Consider the following 14,108-nt stretch of genomic DNA (forward strand, 5'->3'; position numbering starts at 1 on the left):
GCACCATCACTTCCTGCTCAGATGGCACGAGGCTCAGCCCTGACCCGGGCACTGCTAAAGTGACGACGTCTCATCCACAGAAGGCCTGACTCGTCCACAAGGGGCTTCTTCCGCCTCCCCGGACAGTGGGTCCCCCAAAGGGCCAGGCAGCCAGGGCAGAGCAGAAGGCCTGCTGGCCACACCGAGGACCCCCGGGCCCAGCCAGGCAGGGGGGCAGCTGGCCCAGCGGGCTGAGCCCAGACCTCGCCGGAGGACGGAAGGGACAAAGCAGGGCGGTCTCGGACGCAGGAGCGCCCAAAGCTTGGAGTCCTAAACCCCAAGAGCCGCCCCCGCGCCTCAGCGGCCTGCCTTATTGAGAGGAAACGCGGAAGCGGGAGGAGATGCGCTCAGGAAATGGTCTCCAACGGCCTACCTTGGCACTTCCCAATGATGGACGTAAACTCATCTCGGGCCGACCTGTAAGGAAGGAACAGAGCAGTCTTCTAGGGCCGCCCGGGCACACCGACCGCCCTCCTCACCACTTGTCTGCCTCTCAGGAAAGGGGGCTTGGGGGCACCAGGTGGCTCAGTGGACACAGAGCCAGGCCTCAGGGCGGGAGGTGCCCAGTTCCAATGTGGCCTCAGGCACTTCCCAGCGGGGTGACCCTGGGCAAGTCTCACCACGTGGCTGCCCTCCAAGGCAGAAGATACGGGGTTAAAAACCACAGAAGCAGGGGAGGGCCCTTCCGCCTGGCACCCTCATCCCCAGGCCTACCCAGCGCCTGGGCCCTCGGGGCTGGCGGACGGCCTGCCACCTGCTTGGGGGACACGAAGGCTGACGCTGGCTGGACAAGGACCAACAACAAAAACAGCCGGTGACGGGTCAGCAAGTGGGGGTCTCCCAGAGACCGGCTGAAGGCCGAGGAGTGCCACAAACCCCTCCCAGCCCAGCCGGACGTCTCAGGGGAGCCGGCACCAGAATGAGTCAGCCTTTGGGCCCAGAGCCACAGCTGTGAGGGGCCTGGGCTGCTGCTACCCAGAAAGGAGCCCACCGGCGGTGGGCAGCCAGCCTGGGGCATCTCTGCTGGCACGACCCAGCCACGAGAGAGTGGCCACGGGAGAAGCCTGACGGCGCCCGGCCGCCCGTGGCAGGAAGACTGCCCTCCGCCATGAGCACAGATGGACCTCGCCAGGCCGACTTCTGTGAGCCGCTTGTCTCGTCGCCCTGAGTGAGGCCCGATGGGTGAGGACGGCCCAGCTCATTCCGAGACCCCCCAGCTCTTTGAGGACGAGGCCAGTGCTGGGCAGCGCTTGTCAGCCAAGAGCCTTTGGGCCAAAGCGCCTGCGAGAGGCACTGCTGTGCCTTTTCTTTGAAGCCCTGGCCTGCCACCTTGGAATCGCTCCTGTGAACTGGCTCCAGGCAGAAGTGCGCTAAAGGCCGGACAATGGGGGTTAGTGACCTTCCTAGACTCCCACATATTGGAGCCCAGGACTGCCCGCCTCCACGCCTGGCTCTCAATCCCCCAAGCACCTCCCTGACCCCCAATGTGCCATTTTAACCCCCCCTTTCACCCCGTTAGGCCTGCTGGAGGCTGTGTGCGCAGCGTGGGTCCCAAGCACCCCAACTCTGCAGGAGAGAGCCCCGTCTGCCTCGGGGGTTCCCGAAGGACAAAGGGGCCTGCCAGAGGCTGTTTCCATCTCATTCCTAATAGGCTGGGGTGCTGTCAGGAAAGCACTTTGGAGCCATGAAGGGGCCGGGCCCATTCCTGACAGGCCATGATGCCTCACTGGACAACACGCTTGGGGAGCTGGCCTGGGGAAGGCTGGGGCCCGGGACGTTTGCCCACTGACCACCTGCCAGATGTTTACTGTGGCCTTCCCAAGCCCTGCCTGGGCCTGTCTGAACCACAAGGAGTCGCCTTCGAGCACGGGGCACACACGGCTCGTCAAGAACCGCGAGGCCCCAGCTAGAGGAATCCGAGCGCACCGAGTCAGCGTGGGGGACCCAGGAATGAGCCCAGCCCGGGAGACGCCACCAGAAGAAACGCCATCTCGAGTTCGTGTTCATGTGCCCTATGGATGGCCGCCACGTAAATAGTGCCCGCAGTCCCATGGAGGGAGATGTCTGGGTCACCAGCCAGATTCCTCTATGTATCACCCCTCCTCCCTCAACAAAGCAGCCCCTGGCGCCCGACGTCCACCAGCCCTCCCGAGTCCGTCTGCATTCCTGCCCCTCGAGACCCCGGCCAGGTGGGCCTGGCAAAGGACCCCTTGGGCAGCAGCCTGGTGAAGCCCAGACCCCCTTTTCAGAGCAATGTTTTTAAAGATACAAAATAAAATATTCAGGATTACGAAGGAAAAATTATTTCGGAATAAGTTGTCCATCTATTAAAAGGTTCCAGTTCAGGAACTCCCTGAAATCTACCCACCAACCCCCAAAGGCTTCATGGAGCCCGGGTTCAAATGCTCTGACCCGGGGAGCCCAGGCCCCAAGGCTCAACCGAGGAGAGTGTCAAGGGTCCTTGCAGGCAGCTCAACCCACAGAATGAGCATCGTTCCCAAGGGACAGGAAATGGGCCCCCACTGAGACCGCACCCCCAAACTTCCCCCAGGGCCAGCATCGGAAGACGAGGCTGAGGGAAGGGGAAACCCAGGGTCCTTTAGCCGGGGCCAGAGAGGGGATTACCTGATCTCCACACACTGGTCTTGAACAGCTGCCAGGAGCTTGCCATTACTGCAGAGGGAGAAAGGGAGAGTGATGGTGAGCCACAACAGGAAGGGGTTCCAGGTCTTCTCACCGCCTCCCATTCTCTCTCTGGCAGGGGCTTTAAAGGCTCGGTCTGCCTCCCCAGGATCGCCCACTCAGAACGATCTGTTCGACCCCAAGTTTTCCATCTCTCGTCCCTTTTGGCTGGCCATGACGCCTGCCCAACTGCCCGTCAGGGTGGAAGCATTCTCCAGGCTGAGCCTGCAAGCACGCAGCAGGCTCTGGAAGGGAAGAAAAGCTTCTAGGTGCAGCCTAGCACCCCCAAAGGCTAGCCAGCAGCTCCTGAATCAGCTGCCCGCGGAGCAGAGACTCGTACGGCCCAGGGGCAGGGCCAGAGCCCCAGAGAGTGAACAGGAAGAGCAGAGGCCCACAGGTTGCAGCCTGTCCGTAATACTCTAACACCGTCGATGACCCTGTGAAAGGAAGGCCCACAGCCATAATGACGGGCGGCCCAAAGATGAGAACGGGAAGGGTGGCCCAGAGCTTCTTGCAGGAGAGTAAGTCAGAGAAGTGGGCAAAGACAGGAAGATGGGGTCTCAGAGTGGCTCCTCTTAAAAAGACCGGGGTGGGGGCCTGAGAAAATGTGGCCCAAGACCGGAGTGGTCAGGACCTCTGAGAGCACTAAGACAGCATGAGGCTCCATGGGAAGGTCAAGCATCCACTGTCTCCAGGCCTGGAAATCCCTGGCTGAAGGAAAGCATTCAGTCCTAGGCACGTTCTGGGAAGACCACTCATGAGCTGGACAGCGGCGGCATCCCCAGAAGGGCAGCCGGGATGGGGAAGGGCCTCCAGACCAAGAGGGAGCAAACCCAGAGAAGAGCGGAGCTCAGGGTCAGGCCAGAGGCACACGAGGGCCCCAAGTGTTGTCCAGTCAAAGGGATGAGCCTTGTCCTATCCAGCCCCAGGGGAGCCAAGTGAGGCCTGCTGGACAGAAGGCTCAGAGTCTAAATGAAGCTGACCTTCCCACAACTTAGAGGTCCCTGGATCCTGCTGCTTCATCTCGAAGGAGAAAGTCACCAGGAAGGCCTTCAGGAGGCAGCAGGAGCCAGAGAGGGCCGTCCTCACCACAGGCCTACCCGTGGCAGGACCCTCATGGAGCCATAGAGCTGCGGTGGGAAACCACTGACTGGTGGCAGCAAAGGCCCAAGTCCACAGCAAAGCATAAGAACCAGACAAGAAGTCAACGCTGGCAGCTCCAACAGCAGCAACCTGAGAGAGTTGAAGGCGGCCCCCGATTCCCCAAATGAAAACGGGACTCTCTGGCCTGGGGGGTAGCCAAGGAGTGAAGCCGACTGGGACAGACATTCCAGCCAAATGTAAACCTCAAAATTTCTCAGACTTATGAATGTTAGGGGTTTCCCCCATTGGGGAATCTTCTACTTAAAAAAATTCCCTAGCAGATGGTGAGAACTCTACTTGAGTGTGGGGGCTCCTAGCTATGGGAGTGTCCCTGCTCCACCCTACTTAAGACTGCTTTAGGACAGAAAACTGTTTGCTAAACAATGAAAGTACTTTGATCCATGCTTATGGAAGGGACAGGAAGTTCTTTGAGTCATGACTGTTTTAGAATTGATACAATGGGATACTAAGTACCTATAAAGGTGGAGCAACTTGTAAACTACTTAAACCTAAAAGGGTGATAACTTATTCAGAGGTTTTTTCTAATGAAATTTGTTGACACAGCAGCATTTTTTTCTGACTTACTAAAGAGATTAAAACTACTCAGCTGTGAATTCAAAATGGGCGGTCCTTTAGAAACATCTACAGTGATTGGTAGATGTAAGGACTTAGGGGAGGTGACAGAGGAAATTTTGCCCTTAAAAATAAGAGCTTAGGGGGCAGCTGGGTAGCTCAGTGGATGGAGAGCCAGGCCTAGAGACGGGAGGTCCTAGGTTCAAATCCGGCCTCAGCCACTTCCTAGCTGTGTGACCCTGGGCAAGTCACTTGACCCCCATAGCCTACCCTACCACTCTTCTGCCTTGGAGCCAATACACAGTATTGACTCCAAGATGGAAGGTAAGGGTTTAAAAAAAAAAATAAGAGCTTGGAGCTCATTCAGGGATCTTGATTTCAAACTCTCATTCTGAAGGAGAGCTCCTTGAGGAGCTCCTCTGAGGGACTCTGTCCCTCTGGGGTAGGAGCTCTGGAGGCTCTTGAGAGAGGCCCTTTGAAACAATCTCTGGCTGGAAGACTCTTTGAGGAAGGACGCTGGCCCGGTGTCACTAGTATCCTTGTTTAGTCAGATCTTGTGGTGAGTGTTAAAAAAACTGACTGATTTCTCTTTTAAAACTCAGGTCTAGGCCATATTGGCTTGAGGCCCTTCATACTTATTCCTTTCTTACCCTCTCTCTCTTTCTTTGATTACTCATTGTATTGTTAATTAAAATCTCTATAAAGCCCAATTGACTTGGGTATTTGAATAATTGGGAATATTTCCCTGGCGACCACCTTATATTTGATTTTAAAACCCAAGACACTGTAGTGAAACATTTCTGCGGTCAAATTTACTCACCCTCTCTAATATCTATCACAAGTTATATCTTCCACTATTTTAATCTCTACAGTTTAAGACCTCAACCATTTTAAATCTCACACAAACCACGTGCCAGAACCAGGGCTGGATCGGGCCAGGGGCCAAGCTGGAGCCAGACTGCCAATGACTGTGCATGGGGGCCTCGGTGAGCTGCAGGAGACAAGAACGCACCAGGGACCGGAGGCCCGGGGGCCCAGGAAAGCCCCTTAGGAGGTGCTCAGGGAGAGGGTGGCCAGGGAAAGAGATCAGGGCAGAGTTGTATAAGGAGACACATCAGTGAATGGAATCTGCTCAGCCCAAAGTGACCGGCCAGCTGAGGGTCCGTTCTCGGGCCTCATCCTTCCGGACGGCTCTGCTGCCCTAACACCGTTCCCCACCCACTCTCGCCCAGATGCTCTTCCCTCTCTGGGCTCTCCTGGCTCTCCCTACTGAGCTGTCAGGCCACCCTTCCTCAGTCACCTTCCTGGCCTGGCAGACAACAGAGGACACTTATGAAGTGCTGACTGATCACACGACAACTGCAAGGATTCTGCAGACTCTGCCTAAGCCCTTTTCTGGGGTCCGTGGGGTTACCCAGAAGCCAAGGACTCTCAGAGGGATCCATTCAGCCCCAATCTCTATCCGAGGTTCAAGCCCACACCACCAACAGCCTCGGGGGTGCTTAAAACTGGCTTCCTTCATCCCAGGCCAAGCCCAGCCCGGCCTTTCCAGCCTGTCCCACTCTACCATCTAGCCCCAGTGGTCTCTCCATGCCTTGTCCGTCTCCCATCTCCGGCCCTTTGCACCAGTTGTTGCACACACCTAGAATATCTCCCCTCCTTGGGGTTCTTCTCTTCTCCTAAGATGCAGCTAAAATGCTGTTTTCTGCATGAAGCCTTTCCTAAGGCCCGACCCAATGACTAACTGCCCCAGGATGGAGCACTCAGCCTACCCCCTGCCCTTACAGGGAAGCAGGAGGCACATCAGTTGGGCCTGGCCAGCCTGGGCAATGGGTGTGCTTGCCCATTAGTTGACATGGCATTACCCAAAACAGAATATGGCAAATACTGTTTGCTTGGCCCTTGCTACAAGGATGTAGGCTTCCTCTCTTTCGCAGCAGGACAAAGGAAGGAGGGGGAGACAGGTGATTCTTTTTATCAACTGAAAAAAATGAATTGTTCTTAAAAAAGGTTTATTTAAAAAAGGCTCTGCTGATCCTTCCTGCTAGCCTCCTCTCTAACAAACTACCTTGACTTTAACAGCTCAGTATTTATTTGTATTCATTGTCTTCATGGTTATTCTGCACTTGCCAGGAGACCCAGAAGTCTTCGGGTCTTTGAGCTATAATAGCGGCTAAGGCTTAAAGCAGCCCTGGAGTTCTGGGATGTCTGCCCGTCTGTATTCGTCTGTGCCCTTCCTGTCTCCCCCACTGGAATATAAGTGCCTTTTGCCCACAGACTGTCTCATATCTCTTCGTCACTGTGCCCCCCCCCCACACCAAGCATGTGCCTGGCATGGAAGTGACCCTTAATAAACCCTCGCTCAGTGTTTTTGATTGAAGGCAAGGGGATGTCGAGGACGGTTCTGAGGACAGCGGGGCCCATGGCAGGAACTGGGCAGTGAGGAAGAGGAGTGGGTGTGAGGGAAAGAGAGAAAGTCCTTCTTGGGGGGTCCTAAGTTGGAGCTGCCTCAGGGGCATCCAGGTGAAGATGCCCAGCATGCAGCTGGGGATAAGGGTGAGTCTGGGGCTGCAGAGGAAGGAAACAGAGACAGAAATATGGGAGCTTCTGAGAGAGTGCAGGAACAAGATGTGGGGGTGACTGAGTCTGCCAAAGAAGAAGAGAAGGGAAAGAGGGACAGCCCCATTGGGCCCCCCCACTAGAGGCAGCTCCAGGTACAAAGAGGACTCGGCAAACTCACTTGAGGAAGGACACGATGTCCTTACAGATGTGACCACAGAAATCACTCTGTTCGATGACCTTTGGATGACTACTATCCGCAAGGCCTCAAGCAGGGACATATATGTGTGCCAGACATGGTCAAGGCTCACACAATCCAAGAGGAAGACAGGTTCCCTGTGGATGGTGAAGTCCAGACACTCTTTGGCAGGTGGTACAATGCCAACCACAGCAAGCCTCCAAGCCCCAGATACTACTGGATGACATACATGGCTACACAAAAGAGATCAACTGACAATCCACACAGGAAAAACCAAAGGGATAAAAAAATGCCCCTGCCCAGACTGACCTATATTTGGAAGGGAAGTCCACTGAGTTGATATGTTAAAAGGGGGCAGAGGAGAGAAAAGAGGAAGAGGAAAGAGAAAAAAGAAAAGAGAGGGAGAGAGACAGAGAAAGACAGAGAGAGAGAGAGAGAGAGAGAGATGAGAAGGGAGAAAAAAGGAGAGAAAGAGAGGAGAGACAGAGGGAGAGAGGGGGAAGAAGAGAAAGAGAGAGACAGAGAGGGAAGGAAGGAGGAAAAGAGAGGAGACAGAGAAAGAGAGGAAGAAGAAAGACAGTGGGAGAGAGGAGAGGGAGAGGGAGGCATATATGTATATATAGTGTGCATGGTTATCTATACTTGGACAGATCCTGAAGATAAAAATGAGATTGACCCCAGTGGAATAAAGGGAAGAGAGCAGGCTGGACCCTGGAGTGTTTGCCATCCTTCTAACTCCCTTCATTCCCTGGGGAGCCTAGACAGTGGAATCTTGTCCTCCTATGCGGACATGAGACACCACCTAAGAGGTGATTAGCAAAGGAGAAGGGCTAGTCAAGAAGCAAGAGTAAGAGCCAGACATGACACCAGTTAGGAAGGCCGAATGCCACGCTGGTACCTCTGATAGGGGAGTGGGAGGAAGGCCTCTGGCAGGCTGGGTGGACACACCATGGAAGGTCCAAAGGAGGACAGAAACAAGAGCTGCTTCAAGTCTTCCTTTTCCAACCAGACAAACATCTGAGATTCCCATCCCAGGACACCCCACAGCTGAGCTCAAAAGCCCCTCGGCTGGGATTGAGTCACCGAAGCAGATTCTCCTCTTTCCCGTAGCCACAGCCAACACTGGGCCGATATGTAAGTGCTCCAGCCGTCTCCCAGGCTTCCAAATGCACTTTCATCTGAAGACAATCTCACAGTCCAGGCTCCCGAGACCCCGTGCTGGAAATCGCAGAGCCTTACCTTGCAAGTACTAAATGCCAGTTTATCTGCTTATTGACCAAGCGGACCAGTCCATCAGGGAGTAAAAACGTTGTTGGGCTGAAATGACAGGAACATTCTGTTTAAAACAAAGCCAGCTGGATGCAGGCTGAAAAGCCACAGAGTCTCAGGCTAAGAACCCAAGGGGCAAGCGCCAAGGCCGACAGCCTGGCAGGTGCCTCACATCAATGCCTGACCTTTCTTCTCAGAACCCACAGCTACAGGGCATAATCCCAGGGGCTCCCAGAGGCCAGGGGCTATGGGGAGTGAGCACTGGGCTTGGGGTCAGGAGCTGGGTTTGAAGCTCACACATGCACAGACACACACACAGTCTCTGTCTCTCTCTGTCTCGAGCTCTCTCTCTAGCTAGATCTCTGTCTCTCTCTCCCTTTCTCCCCTCTCTTTTCTCCCTATTTCTGTCTCCCTCTCTCTCTCTAGTTCTCTTTCTGGCTCTCTCTCTCTCTTTCTCTCTGTGTCTCTGTCTCTAGCTCTCTCGCTAGCTAGCTCTGTCTCTGTCTCTCCTTTTCTCTCTGTTTCTGTCTCCCTCTCTGTGTCTCTGTCTATCTCTAGTTCTCTCTTTCTAGCTCTCTCTCTCTCTCTGTCTCTCTCTTTGTCTCTCTCTCTGTCTCTCTCTCTGTCTCTCTCTCTCCCTCTCTCTCTGTCTCTCTGTCTCTCTCCGTCTCTCTCCCTCTCTCTGTCTCTCTCTGTCTCTCTCTGTCTCTCTCTCTGTCTCTCTCTGTCTCTCTCTGTCTCTCTCTCTCTCTGTCTCTCTCTGTCTCTCTCTCTCTCTCTCTCTCTCTCTCTCTCCCTCTCTCTCTCTCTGTCTCTGTCTCTCTCCCTCTCTCTGTCTCTCTCTCTCTCTGTCTGTCTCTCTCCCCAAGATTCTGCACTAGTCCTTAAAAGTCTCTATGCTGGGGCAGCTCCCAGAAGTGATATCTCAGACCACAAGTCGGGTACAAGGTACCTTCTCAAGAGCTCCCCACCCCCTCCCCATAGATTAGTTTTGCTAAAATGTCTCTGTTCTTCTCTCTTCTTTTTACATTCTCTTCTAAAAGACTTTCTGAGTAGCAAAGAGGAGAGGAGTATCCTGAGAAGTAAAAGTGACAGAAAAAGTCCTCTCCATAATGAACCTACTGACAAAATCCACAGTAAAATCGTGCCTCGAACCAGCAGTCCCACGAGGGCAGTGGTCAGGCTTGGGCTCCCCAAAGTCTTCCCAAAGGCCAAGGGACAAGCTCCCATGTCAGAAAAGCAGAATATGGCTCGGAGAGCACCAGATCTCTGCTTCCCTCTGCCCAAGGCTGTGGTGCGGAGGCAGTGAGAGCCCCAGGAAGCAATCATAAAGGCTCTGAGACACTTCAAACAGCTTGATACTGAGTTCCTCCAGAGGTCAATGGCTGCAGCCAGCCACGACTGTTGGGAGAACTCTCTTTCCAGGCTCACCTGTACCAGATGTACTGACGGAAGAAGAGAAGAGGCCCTGGGAAACAAAAGAGACGGAGCGTAAAAGCCTTGCCAGGCTGAGACACGTCTCCCTCCAAATGCCCGCCAGTGGGGCACAGAGGGAAATGTCCACTCGCCTCAGGCAGCAGAGAGCACCCCTGGCTTTAACGAAGTGAGCACGGAGGCCCAGTTCAGCGGCATCAGCAAAGCCTAAGCATGCTGTGCGGACACTTGGACTGTTGGAGCCGGGGATGGAAGGGCTGAGCTCAACCCACAATCCGGACTGACACAAGGGCTTCGAAGGCGGGAGTCCTGCTCCTTACGGTCCTTAGCCAAGGACACCAAAGGGCCTCCCTCGGACCAGAGGCCCAAAGAAAGGGTCAGGCCTCCGTGGGGGTGTAGGCCCACCAGAGCTGGGCCTCGGGGACTCCCCAAGCAAGTGTGGGTGGCTCAGGGTCAGCCCCAGCCGCTCCAGCCCCAAGTCCTCCTTCTGGGAGCTCAGGCAGGTCCTCTCCCTGCTGCCTCTTCTTCTCAGTGGGATCTCAGGGAGGGGAAGAGGGCGAAGGGGAGAATCATCTCCCCAAGTGACTGACTACAAGGAAAGCCTCCTGAAGCCAGGCCTCCTCCTCAGCCCTCCAAGCTCAGCACGCCTTGTGTGGCCAAGGACAGGCCCACTCTAGAGACCCCTTGAAGGACGGCACAGAGCCACAACTGTTCAGCTGCCGGGGACCCATCAGGGCTCCGTCAGGCCCAGGGGAGAGGGTGCCCCAGAATTCCTCTTGGCACAAAAGGCAGGATTACCTGTAATTGCTTTGGTGATGATAAAGGATGCGCCATGTTTCCGAGTGCCTCGAGGCTGCAATTAGAGAAATGAAACGTTATCTTGTGGCATCTCCAACATTCCTGGGCTCAGAGGTTTGCTTCTTTCCCATAACTTCAGCAAAGGCCTGGGCACAGCAGCTCTCTCACCCGGGGGGGCTCGGGAAGCCTCAGCCTGAGGGGAGGGGGCACTGTGGACACTCAGAGATCTAGGAGTCTCGCCCTCACCCTGCTGTCGCCTTGGGAGGAGAGAGTCGATACAGGCTGGTGCTCAGCTTGGAATGGGAGCCCCCCACTCTGGGTCTGAGCCACAAGACCCCGGGTAAGTCACAAGGATACTTAGCTCCCCTCCCTCCATCATGAGAGATAAGAGTGCAAGCTGGAAAGCTCTAAGAAGCATCGGTCAGTCAACAGGTACTTATTAAGCTCCGACTGTCCAGGAGGCTCTTACTAACCACTAGGGTGCAAGAAAGGCCCTCAGGGAGTCTCAGTTCTCCTGAGACCACCTCATGGCAGCACCAAGGAATCAGCAAAGCCCCTGGGAAGAAGATGGGGCTGGAGCCAAGAGGCAGAGCGGGGGAGGGAAGGCATTCCAGGCATGGGGAACAGCCAAGGAAAAGGCCTGGCTAGGGGAGGCCAGGGGGCTGGATCCCTAAGTGAATGGAGGACAGGAAGGGCTGGACTTTAAGTACCCGAGATCCTTCCTATTGGGGCCTTGAGGGAAGAGGCCCACTGGGACTCATCCAGCAGGAGGTACCTCAGCTTTTAGACACAGCCCAAAAGCAGGGGCACCGAGGCTGGGCACTAGCAAAGAGAGCAGGGCCTCAGCAACAAGTGATATGAAGGGAGGACGAGAAGGGAGAGCAGCCAAGGATGGCACCCGGCTGGCGAGCCACATTGGTGCCCGCAAGGGGAGCAGGGAATGTTGGAAGGGAGGAGATTGGGGAGGAAAGACTAGGAGTTAAAAATTATTGCGGCTTGCCTGAAACGAAAAGGGCGGCAGAGTCAAGATGGCGGCATAGAGGCAGCGAAAGTTCAGACCTCTGAAAACCCTTCTTCACCAATTACAAACCAAATGCTCGTAGGGGACTCAAAACCAAACCTGACAACAGGACAGAGCTAAGGAACCCTCCTGCTGGACTCAACTTAAAAGATACGCCCCCCCCCAAAAGCCTGAATTCGAGAACACACGGGCTTAATGGGAAGGAAGAAGGAAGGTCCCAGGACCCCTCCCCCACCTACACTACTGAGCCTCCAGCAGTGGCTGGAATCTCTGAAAGGCCGAGGGCGCTAGCCTACAGGGAGTACCTTGCAGGCAAAGCTGTGCCAGGCTCAAGGCTCTGAACACAGGCGGCAGGGAGGCAGCTGGAGGAGAACCTCAAAGAAGGCAGCCCTATCACAGCTGAGACACTCCATATTACCCCCCTCTTCCCAAGATTTTCACCTCAGGGTGCATCCAGCTCTGCAAGATCCACCCCCACCCCCAGGTTTAATCTTATCAAGCCTTCAGAGGGCAGGGAAGCTCAAGCTCCAACGCCCTTCCCCCACAGACTGCTCTGAGAGCCTTGCTAAGCTCCAAGGGGGAAGGCTGACAGAAAAGCCCAAACCCACAGATCTAGCACATAATGAGAGGAGCAAAAGTGCAGGCAACTACAGGGGGGAAAGAAGGGGCAAATATGAGCATAGGACAGAAAAAGAAAAAAGAAATTACAATCGACAGCTTCTATCCAGATATGAACAAAGAGCAAATGAAACAGAGGAGGATCAAGGAACACCAAGCAAAAACACAGAAACTCCAGCAAATTGGACACGGGCTTTGGAAGAACTCAAAATACAATTCAAAACACAATTAAGAGAGGCTGAAGACAATTGGGAAAAGAACTTAAAAAGCAAGACAAGGCAAATCTGGAAACAGAGGCACTTAAACTAAAATGAGAAAACAGTGTCTTGAAAGCCAAAATTAATCAGCTTGAAAATGAGGCAAAGGAGATGAAAGATAAGGCAAAGGAGATGAAAGATGAGGCAAAGAAAATGAAAGATGAGGCAAAGAAGATGAAAGATGACCTCCAAAGAAAATCAGACCAGAAGGAGAAGGATGACCAAAAAGCCAGGGGTGAAATTCAATCTTTAAAAACCAGAATACAACAATTAGAAGCAAGCGACCTCACAAGGCAGCAGGAAACTATAAAACAAAATCAAAAGAATGAAATGAAAATGGCTCAGAGCAGACTCCTGGGGGAAAGTGAACGCCCAGCCTGGAAGGGGCACTGCATGCCCAGGCAAGGGCCGAGGTTCCCTTATCTGCTTTGCAAAGAAAAGAGCAGCGTCCAGCCAGCAGGGGCTCAGGCCAGGCCAGCACTCTGCCTGTGGGCCACCTCCACCAGACCATCATCACAGATATACCCCCTGGCCAAAAGCGCCTGAGTGGCCTGATTCCACAGAGATGATGACAACCAGCCCCCAAAATGAGAAAATCGAAGCCCCCTCCTAAAGCACGAGTGTCCTCTGCCCACTGGACAAAACACGCCATCACAACTGACCACATGAAATGGCAGGTTTGTTGTGATGGTCACTTGCTAAACCTGAGAGCACCTGCAGCTGAGAGGGGTAACTGCCCAGAATATTGGGAAGGGAAGAATGACAAGCAGGACAAGCTCTGACCAGCAAGGAAATACGGGGAAGAGGCCCAGCCCTCACTAGTCCATCATGGCCCCCCTCAAGCCTCAGGCTCTCCCATAAACCTTCAGAGGGTCACAAGGAGAAAATGAAACCACAGGCAGCAGGCCACATGGGCCTCATACATGGTAGCGACACATCAATGTTAAGCCGCAAAGGCACCAGAATGGCTCTAAGAGGTGACAGAAGTCCTCAGGACTTTCCCCAGCAAAGAACAGGGAGGTAATGCAGAAAGAAACAGGCCAGCTAGGGGAGACAGGCATCTCCAATGTGCAGAGGAAATCCAAGTTCATGTAGGGGAGAAGCAAAAGGGACACTGCCCTCCCCAGGGCTCAGGGGCTCCAGCCCCAGCTGTCCACAGCTGCTTCGGCTGCCATATGCTCTAAGACATCACTTTCCAAAGGCCCTGGGCAAGAGGCTGGTGATGAGCTGGGACCCAGAAGCCCTGCTGCCCAGGGCTGAGACATCACCATGCCAAGGGCCAGTTGGACCTCAAGCAGCCCTGGACCAAGGCCATCTGTCCCACTGGAATTATGGAACTGGACGAGCCTTCAGAGAGGCCCCAACAGAGGAGGGCCCAAATCCCTACAATCGACCCAAAACCCTACAAAGTTTCTGAAATAAAACGTCTCAGCCAACGAGGGTTAGGGAACAGCAAGGCCTTGCTGGGGACCCAGGGACCAAGCTCGGGCTGCCCCCTCCCCCACCCCAGGCCACA

At 54.5% G+C, this 14,108-nt stretch overlaps 1 protein-coding gene across 2 annotated transcripts in view; it reads right to left on the minus strand.

Annotated features, from left to right (window-relative positions):
- NBAS (NBAS subunit of NRZ tethering complex) overlaps positions 1–14,108 on the minus strand; it is a 177,290-nt gene that overhangs the window by 162,002 nt on the left and 1,180 nt on the right. For both annotated transcript variants that reach the window (XM_056814754.1, XM_056814758.1), the window contains exons 2-6: positions 10,697–10,751; positions 9,896–9,932; positions 8,435–8,512; positions 2,665–2,712; positions 413–456 (exon numbers count right to left, since the gene is read on the minus strand). In XM_056814754.1, the coding sequence (XP_056670732.1) occupies positions 413–456; positions 2,665–2,712; positions 8,435–8,512; positions 9,896–9,932; positions 10,697–10,751 (262 nt within the window). The remainder of the gene's footprint in view (positions 1–412; positions 457–2,664; positions 2,713–8,434; positions 8,513–9,895; positions 9,933–10,696; positions 10,752–14,108) is intronic.

The sequence above is a fragment of the Monodelphis domestica genome, chromosome 1 (assembly GCF_027887165.1).
Source record: "Monodelphis domestica isolate mMonDom1 chromosome 1, mMonDom1.pri, whole genome shotgun sequence".
NCBI classification, from domain to species: domain Eukaryota; kingdom Metazoa; phylum Chordata; class Mammalia; order Didelphimorphia; family Didelphidae; genus Monodelphis; species Monodelphis domestica.